Source organism: Malus sylvestris, chromosome 1 (genome assembly GCF_916048215.2).
Source record: "Malus sylvestris chromosome 1, drMalSylv7.2, whole genome shotgun sequence".
In the NCBI taxonomy this organism is placed as follows: Eukaryota; Viridiplantae; Streptophyta; class Magnoliopsida; order Rosales; family Rosaceae; genus Malus; species Malus sylvestris.
This window is the reverse complement of record NC_062260.1, coordinates 22,062,323-22,077,324: the sequence shown is the minus strand read 5'-3', so window position 1 is coordinate 22,077,324 and position 15,002 is coordinate 22,062,323. Positions and strand designations below refer to the sequence as shown.

Genomic DNA, 15,002 nt, shown 5'->3' with positions numbered 1-15,002 from the left:
TAAAATTTGATTTCTAGAGTTTTGTTTCGTTGTGATATGAAACTTTTTGAATTCTAATCAATACTTTCGTTTTCTTATTTGGTATGTATCTGAATTTCTTATTTTATAGGAGGAAATGAAGCCCTCAAATCAAATATTAATTGTGGGGGTATTTTAGGAACTAAAATACACATAAAGACATTAAATCCAATGAAATATGAGTTTTAATGTTAATTCTGAGGTGGACATCCAGTCAAGGGACTAATTAAAAAATTTTATCTTGTACCAGGTTTTTATGAAAAGTTGAACTATGCCAAGGATTAAACTCCACTTACCCCATTAATCAACACAAAAACTTGATATTGAAGATATATTGAAGATTTGTTACCATTGCAAAACCATTTCCAAGGATATGAATCCTCTTGTTTTTACTTGACTTTTAACCTAAGTTATCTTTCCTTAACATGTTCATTCATAAACCTGTTTAAACTAGCAGGCCATGAAAGTCAAATATTGTCAAAACAAAAGTACATGAGATATTCAATTAATTTGTTGTTTTTTTTGTAATTTTTTATTGAGTACGAACGAGAATCTTTACTTTTGTGAAGTATGTACATGTGGCATTTTGTTAGTATCCTCCTACGTTCTAAAAGATGATTATATATTATAAACCTACAGCTGGGAGATCTTTGTAGTATGTCCATGTAAACTGTATTACGAAATCTCCAATTTTGACAGCAAAGAAAACACATCAATCACGAGTGCAAGTTTGTAAATAAGAGAATGCAAAAAGGAAATTAGTACAATGCGATCATATTCTTAATGGGAAAAATCTGTTAAGAACAAGGAAAGGCCATATAAAACTATATACATCAAAATCTAAAACGTGGAAAAACCAAAAGATCAAAATAATCGAAACCGATATCTGCCAAAAATTTCCTCATCAGCCAGCTATTGGCATGGACTCGTATGCCCCCGTGCAACATGAACGGGGGGTGGCCACTGTTACAGAAACTTTCTGCAAGACTTATATACGAAGATTGATTGAATAACATGTTCACTAATAACGTTGTAAAATGTTGAAGTCAGTGACCTAAAGGCACCAAGTCAGACCTGCTATTAGGTGTGTACAGATGGACTTTTGTATCGCAAATTAAACGTCCACGTCACCAAAGTTGTTGGGGTTAAGTAATCCATATTTTCAGTGGATTTACGTGGCGTATGATACTTTTTCCTTTGCTGTTACATCCACCTCAAAAACCTAAAAGCTGGAGAAATTTTTTAGTTGTGATGGGAATACAGATGATATACCACGTGTTTTTATGTAAGAGGTGAAAAATTTTAATTTTTAAGTTATTAATCTTTTAACACATATATCTCATTATTTATATAAGGAAACGTGGTATACCGTCTCGTGTGATGGTCATACTGAAAAATCTCTCCAGAGGGTCAAATTAGAGAGAGAAAGATTGATCTTGGAAAATTTTATAAAGTAATTAGGGTTGTTGTAAACTGATAAACCGATCCATTCCTACATTCTTCTAACCAGTCGTCAAATAATCATAATCCTAAGCCAAATATAGTACTTATAACCACATGATCCTGGTCTTAATTAATCCCAAACCGAGAAAAACAATAATCCGTAGAAAACAAATGCAAACCCATACTGGCTCAATGGAGTCTATTGTTTCGGAGCTCGAAGGAACACTTCTAAGGGATCCTGACCCCTTCTCTTACTTCATGTTGGTAGCATTTGAGGCGTCAGGTTTGATACGGTTTGCCGTGTTGTTAATGATGTGGCCGGTGATCCGGTTTCTGGAGATGATAGGTATGGAGGAAGCCGGGCTTAAACTGATGACTTTTGTTGCTGTTTTTGGTGTTCCGAAATCAGAGATTGAGTCCGTGTCTCGTGCAGTGTTGCCAAAGTTTTACATGGATGATTTGGATATGGAGGCTTGGAAAGTGTTTAGCTCATATGATAAGAGGGTTGTGGTGACTAAGATGCCAAGGATTATGGTGGAGAGGTTTGTGAAGGAGCATTTGAGAGCTGATGAAGTTATTGGCAGTGAGCTTCTTGTAAACCGATTTGGGTTTGCTACCGGCTTTGTTAAAGGTGAAGTTAACATATACAGTCGAGTGGCCAAGCTGTTTGTGGATGAGGAACAACCGACATTAGGGTTGGGAAGGCCTTCATCATCTGGTTCTTCATTTTTATCCCTATGCAAGGTGCGTACATATTTGAAATGAATAGTATTATTAACAACTGACGTGATACATAATATATACATATTGGATCTGAACCATTTGTTCTATTCATTATCAACACATAACATAACGATGCATACTTACTAATTAAGTAAATTATCTTGGTGTGGTACTAATGAAGTAAATTATGCATGCATGGCTTGTCACTACAGGAACAAATCCACCCACCACTTATGATCGCCAACAAAAAGCATGATGAACAGCAAGTCCTCCGACCACTCCCGGTGATCTTCCACGACGGCCGACTAGTCAAGCGCCCTACGCCTTCAACCGCCCTCTTAATCCTCCTATGGATGCCCCTAGGCATCTCACTTGCCTTCATTCGCCTATTCATGGGATTGATATTGCCAATGAGGGTTATACCCTACATGTCTCAACTATTTGGTGGTAAAGTCATTGTGAAAGGCAAACCACCACCGCCCTTCTCCGGTGGAAACTCAGGCGTGCTATTCGTCTGCACTCACCGAACCCTAATGGACCCCGTTATACTCTCCACCGTACTCAAACGTAGGATTCCAGCAGTCACATACTCTATCTCTCGACTATCAGAGCTCCTATCCCCAATCCCCACCGTTCGATTAACTCGTGTTCGGCACGTCGATGCTGAGAGAATCAAGCTTGAACTAACCAAAGGGGACTTGGTTGTTTGCCCCGAAGGAACGACGTGCCGTGAACCTTTTCTTTTGAGGTTTAGTGCACTCTTTGCTGAGCTTACAAACCGAATCGTCCCGGTGGCCATGAACTACAGGGTAGGGTTTTTCCATGCAACGACAGCAAGGGGCTGGAAAGCTTTGGACCCCATATTCTTCTTCATGAACCCTAGGCCAGTTTACGAAGTTACGTTCTTGAACCAGTTGCCTGTGGAAGCCACGTGTTCATCTGGGAAAAGCCCTCATGATGTTGCGAATTACGTGCAGAGGATCTTGGCCTCCACGTTAGGGTTTGAGTGCACCAACTTCACAAGGAAGGACAAGTACAAAGTGCTTGCTGGGAACGATGGGACCGTTTCGTATACTTCGTTTGGCGATCAGTTTAGGAAGATGGTGAGTATCTTTAACCCTAAGACGATGAAAGAATAAGATGCACTTCTTTGTTTTGTGGACTGCCGTGTGTGGACGTATGAATATTAGTTTAGTTGGGGTAAATTAATTTGTATTTGGTTAATTAATTATTATTTCTTGAATTGTTGAATAAAGTATATGATTGCAAATGCCGATGATTTTGTTTGCAACTGATTTTGGGACTTTGAATTTGTTTGGACCCATTTTTACAATAGCGGCCCAAGCAATCAAGGCCGTCGGATGAGCAAGGTTTTAGGCCATTGAACGACAAAGTGGTTGAAATAAATTATGATTGAGATAATGTTGGGATTTTAATCATAATTTATTAAACCTAGTTTTTATCTAAAACCCCAATTTGTTCGTAGGATGGTGGGGCATTAGGCCATTTTATAAAGAATCCTAATGCATTACTGCATTATTAGTGAATGTTTATGGATTGGTATAGATTTTTGCGCATGCATGAAGATAAGGATGCCAAGCCGCATGCTTGGCGTTGTTTAGCCGTACATGCATATTATTGGCATATTTCAAGGCGGGAAGTTTATCGGCAGAAAGGGATATGATCCTTGGCTAAGGGATATGAGATATAATTTACAACCAGATGCAACTCCACAAGACAGAATCCAATTAGGACTCTCCAAGAGTATCAAGTTGTGCCAAGCAGAGGGGTGTAACTTTCACTATAAGTAGAGAGGGTTGCGCACCATTAAAAAACCCCAACCAAATCAACACAAAATTGCCCTGCGCAAATTCTCACAACTTGTGATTTTTCTTTTTCCTTTTCGCTGACACATCTTCCGTTGGCATCAACAGCACTGTGGAAGCAACCGGTGATATCTTAAGTCGGCATAGATAGCTCTGTCACCGTAGAATCAATCGGTCTCGCAGTATCTTCCGTTGGCATCAACAGCATTGCGGCGAGAACGGTTGATTACCTATCCAAGTCTCGGTCGAGAAGGGTTTCTGAACCCTTATTGGTCGAGGTCATCTCATCAGCCTTCTTGGCAAAGTGAGGTGTTACACGTTATTACGTTCGGCACATTGAAAGCCGAATTTGATATTGAACTTCGTAAGAATAGTAACCTTGTCTTCAGGTTCGAGAGCCCAAGAGGCCGAGACGTGTTCCTTTCCCGGCCGCAATCGCAAGACGCAGAAGTTAGCCGCGCACCCAAAGCAACATCAACAAATTTACTCCTCAGCCGAGCTCGGCCGACGAGTTGGCACGCCCTGCAATCACCGAAGGACGTAGTTAGCTTATAGATTACTCGGCCTGCGCGCCACGTAGGCTTTGTAGTTTCTAGGGTCAACAGAATTGCTAATTAATCAAAAGGAAAATGCTAGGGAGATCATTTTTTATATCATATTTTGTAAACTAAACGATGCAGTTGTTGATGGTTGGATTTCATTTTTAACAATTTTAAGTAATAATCCAACCATCAACCGTAACACCACATAGTCTGTAAATATGATCTAAAAAGATGGTCTCTAGGGTTAAATTAACTATATTCTTAATTTGGTTTGTTTGTTGTACTATTGTTTTGTTTTGTGATTGATGATCAAATGATCTTGACTTATTTTGAAGGATTTATAGTGGGCCAGACCTTGGGCCGTTATATTGCTAGCTGGTATTTGATTTTTTGGGCCTAGTCCGCACCTAAAATAATTTATCTTTTTTAATTGAAAATATTAAAAATTTGAACAAACAAAAAGGAGAGCATCTGACCCTATCAAAATTGACATTTTCAAAACATATATTATTGACCAACATACAAGACGATATTTTATATATTTATTTATTTATCGTAAAAAATTAAAGTGATTTTCTTGCTGAAATATTTGTTTTCTATGACAAAGAATACAAAATGAATAATGAATGGTAGCAAACGAAGCGTTTAATGGAAAGAAGACAAAGAGGCGTGCGATGTGACAAAATGATGATGACGTGTTGGACAACAAACCAGTTCAAATGATGACTCAGCTCCTTAGCCGTAACCACGTTGCATCTTCGGCCGAGCCGCCACTCACTCGTAGCTCGCTCCGGTTGGATTGCAAATTAGCAATAGATCAGAAAGTACAAAAATGTGGACGAATTTTTAATAAAAACGATATTATCTACATTAAAACAAAAGATCTGGGCTTAGTTTTGTAATGAGTTAACAATAATATGATTTTATTATCTCCAACATAGTGAGCTTAACCTCATATTGGCCTAACAATAATATGATTCAAATTTGTATCTGACAAAAATCGAACCTTAGGATATTTCACTTACAAATTTAGATAAATATCATTAAATCGTAGCATTAAGTGAAAAATACGGAATAATTTTTGTATACGTTTTTATGTTTGAACTGAAATATATGTTTCTATTCTTTATAAGTGTTTTGTTATATGTTTTATTTTGGTTTTTTCTCCGCAAAATAAAATAAAAGTCAGCAACATACACTACCAAAACATTGTGCTATTCTAAAAAAAAATAATAAATAAATAAATATCACATTTCACACACACCGTAGTTCATGGAGCCTTGCCATTAGGGATGAACAACGGTTATGGCGGATGGGTAATCGCGGTTATTTACCCAACCGTTTATACTCATACCCACATAACCATTTATCTGTTAGGTAATTACCTAAACGATTATACTCATACCCATAACCGTTTATAAACAGTTAACCATACCCATAACCGCATACCCATTTAACCGTAACTATTTAATACCCGTTTACCTATTTACCCTTTTTAACCCGTTTATTTTCTTTATTTTTTACCATTACCTCTTTTTCACCCGTCTACATGTTTTTTAACAACTTGAAAATAAAATAAAAATTGTCATGATTTTCTTTTTTTTTTGACATTTAAACACCGTTATAACTTATAAGTACATTCAACATACATTTCTGTATTGTAATTTTTTAAGTCCTTATATCATTCCAATAATTGAAATAATAGTTTACGGACAATATTTTTAACTATTACCAATGAAGGTAATATAATATTTGCTAAGTATTATTGGGTTACGGAAACTATTTAAAAGATAGTATTATTTGGTTATTTAACCCATAATGTAAAGTATTAACGAGCTACATTATATTATAATTAGCTATATAAACCATGCACTATAGTCAATAGCATTGATTTAAGTTTTGTCCGATAGAGAACATAGTTAGGAGAAGGATTACACTTGTTGACCAAGAATCATGTCTTTTCGGCAACAATCAAAAGATGCAACATTCAAATTGAATAGATGTGATTGTTGGGTTAATAACACAACTTCCCATCCCTGTCAAACAACCGCATATATATATATAATTTTATTTTTTCAACATTACATATATAAAATAAATAGGTAAACCGTTGCCCGTTTATAACCGTAGTTAATACCCATAACCATCAATTTAAATTTTACGGGTAAACGGTTATACCCATAACCGTTTATTTATCTAAACGGTTACCCATAACAGTAACCATGAAGTTTAAATGGGCGGGTAACCTCAGTTACCCATAACTGCGGGTATTTTGCCTATCCCTACTTGCCATCAGACACATTGATTTTAGCCCCAAGTCCAGATCCATGGTAAATACTATTAACAATGGATGCATGGTAGCATAATCATATCAACATATTCTAAATTAACCTCAACTGTTAAATTAATTTAAAAAATGTTGATGTACAAAACCGGAAGGGTCTTGGAGCAATGTAAATCCGACCGTGAATCTGCAAGAAAGTAAAGAACACAAGATGTATCGTGGTTCACCCCAATGTTTGGGCTACGTCCACACTGATGTTGATATTGTTTTACTCTGAATGGTGAATATACAAGAAGGCTAGAGGCAATATGCTCTCTAGCCTATTTTCTGTGTGCTCTATTCCTATTGCCCCAATTTTGGCCTCTCTAATGAGGAGAGTGAGGAGTCATTTTATAGAATAAGGGCTCCTCACTTATTACATATTTGCCCCTTCATTTATTACATAATTACATTTGAGTCCCTCGAGTATTTATACGAGATCTAAATACGGAGGCTCTAAGTATGGTACAAACAGTAATCCCCCAAGTCTTCAGTCAAGATAGTCTTTTGGTTGGAGACTTGAAATTCAGTCCATGTGTGGACCGAAGTAACTAGATGTTGTCTAGAACTGAATACTCGATATGAGGTGGTGCTCAATGTGAAATGATGCTTAACTAGAAGTAGCACATGTTGCGAGGCTGCTCGGCTTGTGGCTTATGTTGCCTTGGTTGGCTCGGCTTGTGGCATTGAAGGTGAGGGAGTCCCTTTTATAGAATAAGGGTTCACTCCTCAATACATAAATGATGGGTTAGAGTTGATGCTCGCGACGAGGCGGTTGCTCAACAGGCGGCGATGCTCTTTAATGATGGTGAGGGAGTCCCTTTTATAGAATAAAGGCTCGCTCATCGATACATAAGTGATGGGTTATGAGTGATGCTTGTGGCAAGTCGGTTGCTCAGCAAGAGGCGATACTCTCTAATGAAGGTGAGGGAGTCCCTTTTATAGAATAAGGATTCGCTCCTCAATACATAAGTAATGGGCTAAGAGTCTCTTTCTAATGAAGGTGAGGGAGTCCCTTTTATAAAATAAGGGTTCGTTCCTCAATACATGAATAATGAGTGCTCTCTAATGAAAGTGAGGGAGTCCCTTTTATAGAATAAGGGTTCGCTCCTCAGTACATAAATAATGGGCTAAGTCCCCCAAGTATTTTTCATGAGGCCCAATTACGGAAGCCCAATATATGGTACATAGTGTAGTCCCCCAAGTCTTCAATCAATAGAGTATGTTGGTTGGAGACTTCAAATTTAATCCATGTATGGGCCGAAGTGACGGTTGTTCGGAGGCGGTCTTTGTATACCATGCACTGAAGCTTTGTAGGTGAAGCTTTGAAAGTGAAGCTTTGAAGTTGGAGCTTTTGTAAACGAAGCTTTGAAGTCGGAGCTTCGTAAATGAAGCTTTCGAAGCTGATTGACATGAGTGATGCTCATGAATGTTTATATGAGTGATGCTCATGAATGTTGACATGAGTGATGCTCATGAATGTTTATGTATGATTTGACATGAGTGATGCTCATGTATAATTTTGGAGTACTGGACGTACTTTTGATCACCTAGTTGGTGATAATAGCGGCAGACTGCCGAATAATTTTGGAGTACTGGACGTACTTTTGATCACCTGGTTGGTGATAATAGCGGCAGACTGCCAAAGGTTGGTGATAATAGCGGCAGACTGCCGAATAATTTTGGAGTATTGGGCGTACTTTTGATCACCTGGTTGGTGATAAAAGTGGTAGGCTGCCGAATAATTTTGGAGTACTGGGTGTACTTTTGATCACCTGGTTGGTGATAATAGCGGCAGGCTGCTGAATAATTTTGGAGTACTGGACGTACTTTTGATCACTTGGTTGGTGATAATAGAGGGCCTGGCTCTTTTTGGCATATGAGTATTCGCCCTCCACATAACATTCAAGCCTATTATTTTGGGTTTGCTGTTTTTTTTATTTTTTATTACCATCTGGTGGGTTTATACAGATGTCTCCAAAAGATAAGAAAAGTAAATCACATCATTCAAAGAAAAACTGATGGGACTTGGCGACAACAAGATTTCTCCCTTCACATCAACCTCAGCGGTCAACTGTTGGAAGAAACCTTCACGTGAATGCAGGTTTGGTCAGCAGGCATGGTCTCTCATACTTTGATACGTTTGCATGTTCTCCGGGTGTGTTTTTCAAAATGGGAACATGCATGATGAAAGTGTGGGCGTCTTCTTTGGTAGTCGACAAAAGTAAGAGTTTAATCCTAGTTGTTTCCTTTCTGTATTCCTTTTCTTCCCTTTTTCTTTTATTCCACTTTTGCTTTCTAAAAAAAATGGATTTCTTAACAGTTGTGCTGAGGGTGGAGCTGAGCTGGTTGATGATTTTCTTGCTTATCCTACCTCACGTGATTTTCTTGCTTGACACTCCCAACCTCTTCTGCATGTTTCTCATGAATCAGATAAACCAACTCATAGTGGCACATTCATTCCTCATTCAAATCGCTTTGCAGCTGAAGCTTAAAAAATTCATACACTTTCTCTTCTTCGGCATCTGTAAACTCAGGGAGAAGGTTACCATCTTCCTGAACTTTCTTCTGTTTAAGCAGCACAGATTCAGGGAAATGCCCAGTGGCCTCATCTGGTTTCGATGCAAAGTTGTGGTTGTCTTCCTTCTTCTTCTCCTTGTTGATGTTCTTCTTTGCAAAAACAATCACCGACCTTCTGATTCTGACTGGGAGCTTCTGAGCTGGAAATGGCCGACGAGAAGAAAACGAAAAGAACCCATTTGAGAATTGAAAGCTTGAATTTTGGTTTTTAGAGGAGGGCCCATTTGTGCAGACCAGTTTTAGAGTCGTTGGAATGAGAAAAGCTTCAGAGAATACCCGTAGCCAACCACCTTGCTGGGGTTCATCAGAACTAGATACAGGTTTAGAAAACGTGTCATCGGCATCACAAAGAGGGAGGGCACCACCAGAGATCTTCCCTTGTGTCCCAGATGGAGGAAATGTCTGAAGGCTTGAATCTTGGAATTTGACGGTGAGGTGGCCTGGATCTGGAACCGCAGCAGGAACCCATGGCGCGGAGGAACTTAAGGAGGACGACGTCGGCCTTTTCGTCGTTTCCTAGAAGGGGAATGCCCCACATGGCGGCGGATGAGGAATCCGAGTTGTTTTTGATGTCGTCCCTGTCATTTTTGCTCACAAGTTTGCATTTTAGGATCGACTTGCAGGCGTAGCTGCGGAGAACCGGCAGCGGCGATCGATCATCGGCCGCACAAGTAGATATGCGAGGAGTAGGGGAGGATGCGCCTGGACCTAGGGTTCCTGAGAGCGACCGCAACCATTGGAATGAAGGAAGAAGCAGAGAGACAGAGATGGACTTTTGGCTTCACAGCCTTCCCTACTCAATATGGCGGAGATTTGAGCGTTGGGGGTTTTTAATTGTTTTTGCAGATTCACGGCAGAGGTGAAAAATTGAGAGAGAACCGACATAACTTTTCATGTCGATTCCCACAGACGGCGCCAAATGTTGATGCACAAAACCGGAGGGGTCTTGGAGCAACGAAAATCCGACCGTGAATCTGCAAGAAAGTAAAGAACACAAGATGTATCGTGGTTCACCCTAATGTTTGGGCTGCGTCCACACTGATGTTGATATTGTTTCACTCTGAATGGTGAATATACAAGAAGGCTAGAGGCAGTGTGCTCTCTAGCCTATTTTCTGTATGCTCTATTCCCATGGCTTCAATCTTGGCCTCCCCTAATGAGGAGAGTGAGGGGTCTTTTTATAGAATAAGAGCTCCTCACTTATTACATATTTGCCCATTCATTTATTAAATAATTACATTTGAGTCTCCCAAGTATTTATACGAGATCTAAATACGAAAGCCCTAAGTATGGTACAAACAAAAAATAATAATAGCTATGACAGTAACTGTTCACAATTTACTATTTAAATGGATAGGATCTGCCACAAGTACACTCTTAAACCCAAATTCAAATGCGTGTAAATGATCTTACAAGAGAAATTACAAAATGAATAATGAATGGATCTTACAAGAGAAATTTAATACGTTTCAATTTACCTAACTATATTCTGTGTACTCCAACTGAAATTACACTTTTCCACCAAAAAAAAAAAAACAGAAATAACTCCTTTTCCCCATAAATAGAATAACAAAAGAAAAAAAAAATCCCAGTTTAGAAATGTCTCGCCACGTCAGCCAGTTTACTGTTTAGAACAATGTGAAACCTTCAAGCCTTATAGATTTCGTGCCGGCTCGGCGCAGGCCTCTATTCCCGCGGCTTCTGAAACTCCGTTCCGTTTCATCCTCGAAACGCGCCGTCTCCTCCACAACTCGACCGACTGATATCTAACGCTGACTAAACGTCGTTACGTGTCAGAAACTTGCGAGAGTTCTCACCACGCGGTTTTGCCGTTAATACGTCCATAAATCTTTCTGCCTTCGTATTTTCAACACGCAAAATATCAAATTTGGCCTTCCCCAAAAAAAACCTTTACAAAATTTTCTCTCGGGGTTTTTGTCCATTTTCCCGTCTCCCAAACAATAATTTACGATTGGGAAGATTCGCATTTTCTCGGATCGAATTTCGTTCCGATTCGGACTTTCAACGGCGGAGTTTTGTTTTCCGATTGAGGGAGCGTTGATTGATCTTCTGCATGTCCGCGGCGACGCCGTCTTACTGGTGCTACAGTTGTAGGCATTTCGTTAGGGTTTTCAACGACGCCGACGTCTCCACCGCCTCCGCCCTATCCTCCTCAGTGGTGTGCTCGGACTGCGAGAGTGGCTTCGTAGAGGCGATCGACAACCCGACCTCCTCCGGAAACGTGGACTCGCGCCGCAGCAGGAGGTTTTCAGCTGCCTCGATGTACATGATTGGAGCCAACAACCGCTCGGTTTCCAGTCCGGATCATACCGCTTCGGTTCCGTCCGCCCCCCGAAGAGTTAGACGAAACAACGGCGACCGCTCGCCGTTCAATCCGGTAATCGTCCTCCGCGGAACAACGGCCGAAGGCGCCGCCACCACCGAGGAAGGCCGCGGATATGAGCTCTTTTACGACGACGGTAGCGGCTCGGGGCTCCGACCCTTGCCTACAAGCATGTCCGAGTTTCTTCTCGGGTCTAGGTTCGACCGCCTACTTGAACAGCTATCGCAGTTCGAAATCAATGGAATCGGGCGATGCGAGCAGAGACCGGCGTCGAAGTCGGCGATTGAGTCGATGCCGACGATCAAGCTCGATGAGGCTCACATAATGGCGGGGCATCACTGCGCCGTTTGTAAAGAACCGTTCGAAGTTAACACCGAAGCTCAGGAAATGCCCTGCAAGCATATATACCACTCCGATTGTATACTGCCGTGGCTTACGCTCCGGAATTCATGTCCGGTATGCAGGCACGAGCTACCGGCCGATTCGACGCCCGATACGGGTCAGGGTCGAGGTCAGGAAGAGGACGAAAACGCTGGTCTGACGATCTGGAGGCTGCCAGGCGGCGGATTCGCGGTGGGGAGATTTAGTGGGGGGAGAAGAGGCGCCGAGAGAGAGATGCCGGTAGTGTATACGGAGATGGACGGCGGGTTTAGCGGCGGCGGAGCTGCGAGGAGGATTTCGTGGTCAAGAAATGGAGGAAGACGGAGACAGAGCGGTGGGTTGAGGAGATTTGTCATGAATCTGTTTGGTTGTTTCAGCGGGGGTGTGTCGTCGTCGGCAAGTTCGAGTTCGGGTTCGGAGATGAGGGTGGGGACGCCGACGCCGCCACCATCGACGAGTCGTAGAAGAGTGAGGTTTATGGAATTGGAACCGACGGAGACTTCGACGCCGAGGGGGCGGAGGACTTGGTCTATGGAGGTGGATAGCGGGATTGTGAGATGGTGACACGTGGAAAATGTAGGCCATATGCTTTTTTTGTCCGGGTAGTAAATGAGAGGTTTTAAGTTCAATTCGTCGATGAAAGGTTTTAAGTTCAATTCCTCGGAGATAAAGTTAGCCTCATTATTATTAGCACAGTGTAAGGTCAAACCTCCCGCCTTCCCTTTAGTGTAGGTTGTCCTCGCCTAATAGAGGCAGTAGTCCGGGCCACGGGAGCCTGTATAATATCGTTTGTTAAAAAAAAAAATATATATATATATATATATATATCATTTAACTGTACTGACTTGTCGGTTCAATAATTCACCTTTTTTCTAATTCAAAAAGTTGTGTAAACGCGTATCAATTTCAATTTCAGAATCGAAATTTTGAATTCCATATACTCGTGTCGAATTTGGTATTTTTGAAATTGGATTATTTCATTTCAAAATTATGGGAGTTTTACCAAGAGGAAAAAAATATATCATCCCATGGCTCTCTCTGCAACCATAAAATTTTATAGTTCTCAATTTTTTTTGTGGGAGTAATATATTGAAGGGAGTTGTAATTGAAAAAGATAGTTACTTATTTAAGTACAAAGTCAATAAGTAAATAATTAAGTGTTACAAAGTCAATAAGTAAATAATTAAGTGTGTACTAGAGTTATGCAAGTCTTGAAATTTCAGATCGAATTCAAAATATTAAATGTATTTCAATTCCTATACAAATTGTTTTTATGGTTTCCCCATTTTTTTGAATTTTAGAATTATCGATTTTGGATTCGAATCGGACGAAATGTTTTCAAAATTATTTGGACTCGGAATTAGTTTGTACCCTTAAATGTATGTCACAATATAGTTCTTGCATTGCTTAGAGGAAAGTAATTGCTTGGAATCGCAATAACGAATCATTCCGAAATAATGCTTTTGCCGAGTTCACATCGGAACTGTTGTTTTTTCTTCTTGTATTTGCCATTTCGTGTGTGTTCCAAATGAGTCGCAAAGATTGATGCTACGTTTGCCAGATGCCAATAAATTCTAAATGGACGGTGACAGAGGAAAAAAGACAAGGCTTTCAGTATCCAAGGTAGAAATACAAAGTCACTTTCTACTGTTTAGGCGAGCTGGGTATACAGCCTTTTCTGTACCCTCTCTCTTTTGGGTTGGAGAAATGTCGACAGACGCGTCCTCCTTTCTGTATCTCCTTCAATCGCGAAAACTCACTTCAAGTCATGTCATGAATGATTGCAGTATCATGTAACCGATGACGTCATATGACAAATATTTATTGAATAATTAGAGTAAGTTTTGAACATGCAATAACATTCAACGGAGTGACGATGCCAATGAGATTATACATTGGTATTGAAAGAGAATCTCTCCTGCAATATACTCTAGTTTCTAGTTCTTGATTCATGCATTTTTGGGAAATTTCGGCATCCGAATGGATATGACATACGAACACTTTTGAATTATTAGATTAATAAACGGTTCAGACAGTGTTCGTATGTGAATGTTGCCAAACCCTATTTAGACAAGTACCTTGCTAGCATAGTTGACTACGAAACCAATACACAAAATGGTCGTCTAGAGTTGTGAAGAAGCAAATCATAGCACATGCCGGGTGTTGTGTACCTTTTTGGTGTGAACAGTGTCTCGACCGAAACCGGTAAATGTCTTGGAGGGATTTGGAACTCGATTTGATTCGATCCTCATCAGATTTGATTTGTTTCAGTTCTTTCTTTCCCGCAAAATACGAACCCCACAACATGAAAGCTTAGATGCCGAGAAAACATTTTAGAATCAGATATTTTGAATTAGAGAGTCCATGAATTTTACCAGATATATTTTTTTTGTAGACAGGAGTTGAAAGATTAGTGTTACATAAAAACTTTCATGCAACTGATGGTATTCATTTTCACTTGGAAACAAGACGTCTTAAATTCGAATATCGTGGATGACGAATTTGATACCAAATTAAGTTGTTTATTGTGCAGCTTAACCTAACTCCCATTCTTCTTAGTGTAAAAATATCGATGTATAAAAAAAAATATTAAAGTTCTAGAGAGACAAGTCATGGTGACCCTAATAGCATCGTTATTGTCCCCACTTATGGCTGGTTTGGTATTGTTGTGCTTTGAAAAAAAGCTGATGTGAGAATAAGCGGCTGTGCTGTGAGAATAAGCGGCTGTAAAATAAATCAGCAGAGCGTTTGGTAAACTTTTTTGTAAAAGTTATTTTGGAAAAAAAAGCAGTCTGATAGTGGGTCTTTTCATTAAAGGAGCA

At 40.0% G+C, this 15,002-nt stretch overlaps 3 protein-coding genes across 4 annotated transcripts; 2 read left to right on the top strand and 1 right to left on the bottom strand.

The window, feature by feature from the left end:
• The first annotated feature begins 1,505 nt into the window (after nucleotides 1-1,505).
• On the top strand, nucleotides 1,506-5,488 carry LOC126622358 (glycerol-3-phosphate acyltransferase 5-like). Of its 2 annotated transcripts, XM_050291076.1 has the most exons (3): nucleotides 1,506-2,205; nucleotides 2,397-3,287; nucleotides 5,160-5,488. In XM_050291076.1, exons 1-3 carry the CDS (start codon nucleotides 1,576-1,578, stop codon nucleotides 5,169-5,171), a joined length of 1,533 nt encoding a protein of 510 aa, XP_050147033.1. In that variant the 5' UTR covers nucleotides 1,506-1,575; the 3' UTR covers nucleotides 5,172-5,488. The 2 variants fall into 2 exon arrangements, with proteins under 2 accessions (XP_050147033.1, XP_050147025.1); XM_050291068.1 differs by lacking the exon at nucleotides 5,160-5,488 and having other exon boundaries at nucleotides 2,397-3,461.
• A 3,844-nt stretch (nucleotides 5,489-9,332) lies between these two features.
• LOC126614597 (uncharacterized) lies at nucleotides 9,333-10,040 on the bottom strand. Its single transcript, XM_050282247.1, has 2 exons — nucleotides 9,992-10,040; nucleotides 9,333-9,901 (listed from the first exon to the last, which is right to left on the bottom strand). Exons 1-2 carry the CDS (start codon nucleotides 10,038-10,040, stop codon nucleotides 9,333-9,335), a joined length of 618 nt encoding a protein of 205 aa, XP_050138204.1.
• A 1,278-nt stretch (nucleotides 10,041-11,318) lies between these two features.
• LOC126622375 (probable E3 ubiquitin-protein ligase RHC2A) lies at nucleotides 11,319-13,116 on the top strand. Its single transcript, XM_050291100.1, has one exon. The coding sequence runs from the start codon at nucleotides 11,530-11,532 to the stop codon at nucleotides 12,742-12,744; it is 1,215 nt and encodes a 404-aa protein (XP_050147057.1). The 5' UTR covers nucleotides 11,319-11,529; the 3' UTR covers nucleotides 12,745-13,116.
• Nucleotides 13,117-15,002: the final 1,886 nt, after the last annotated feature.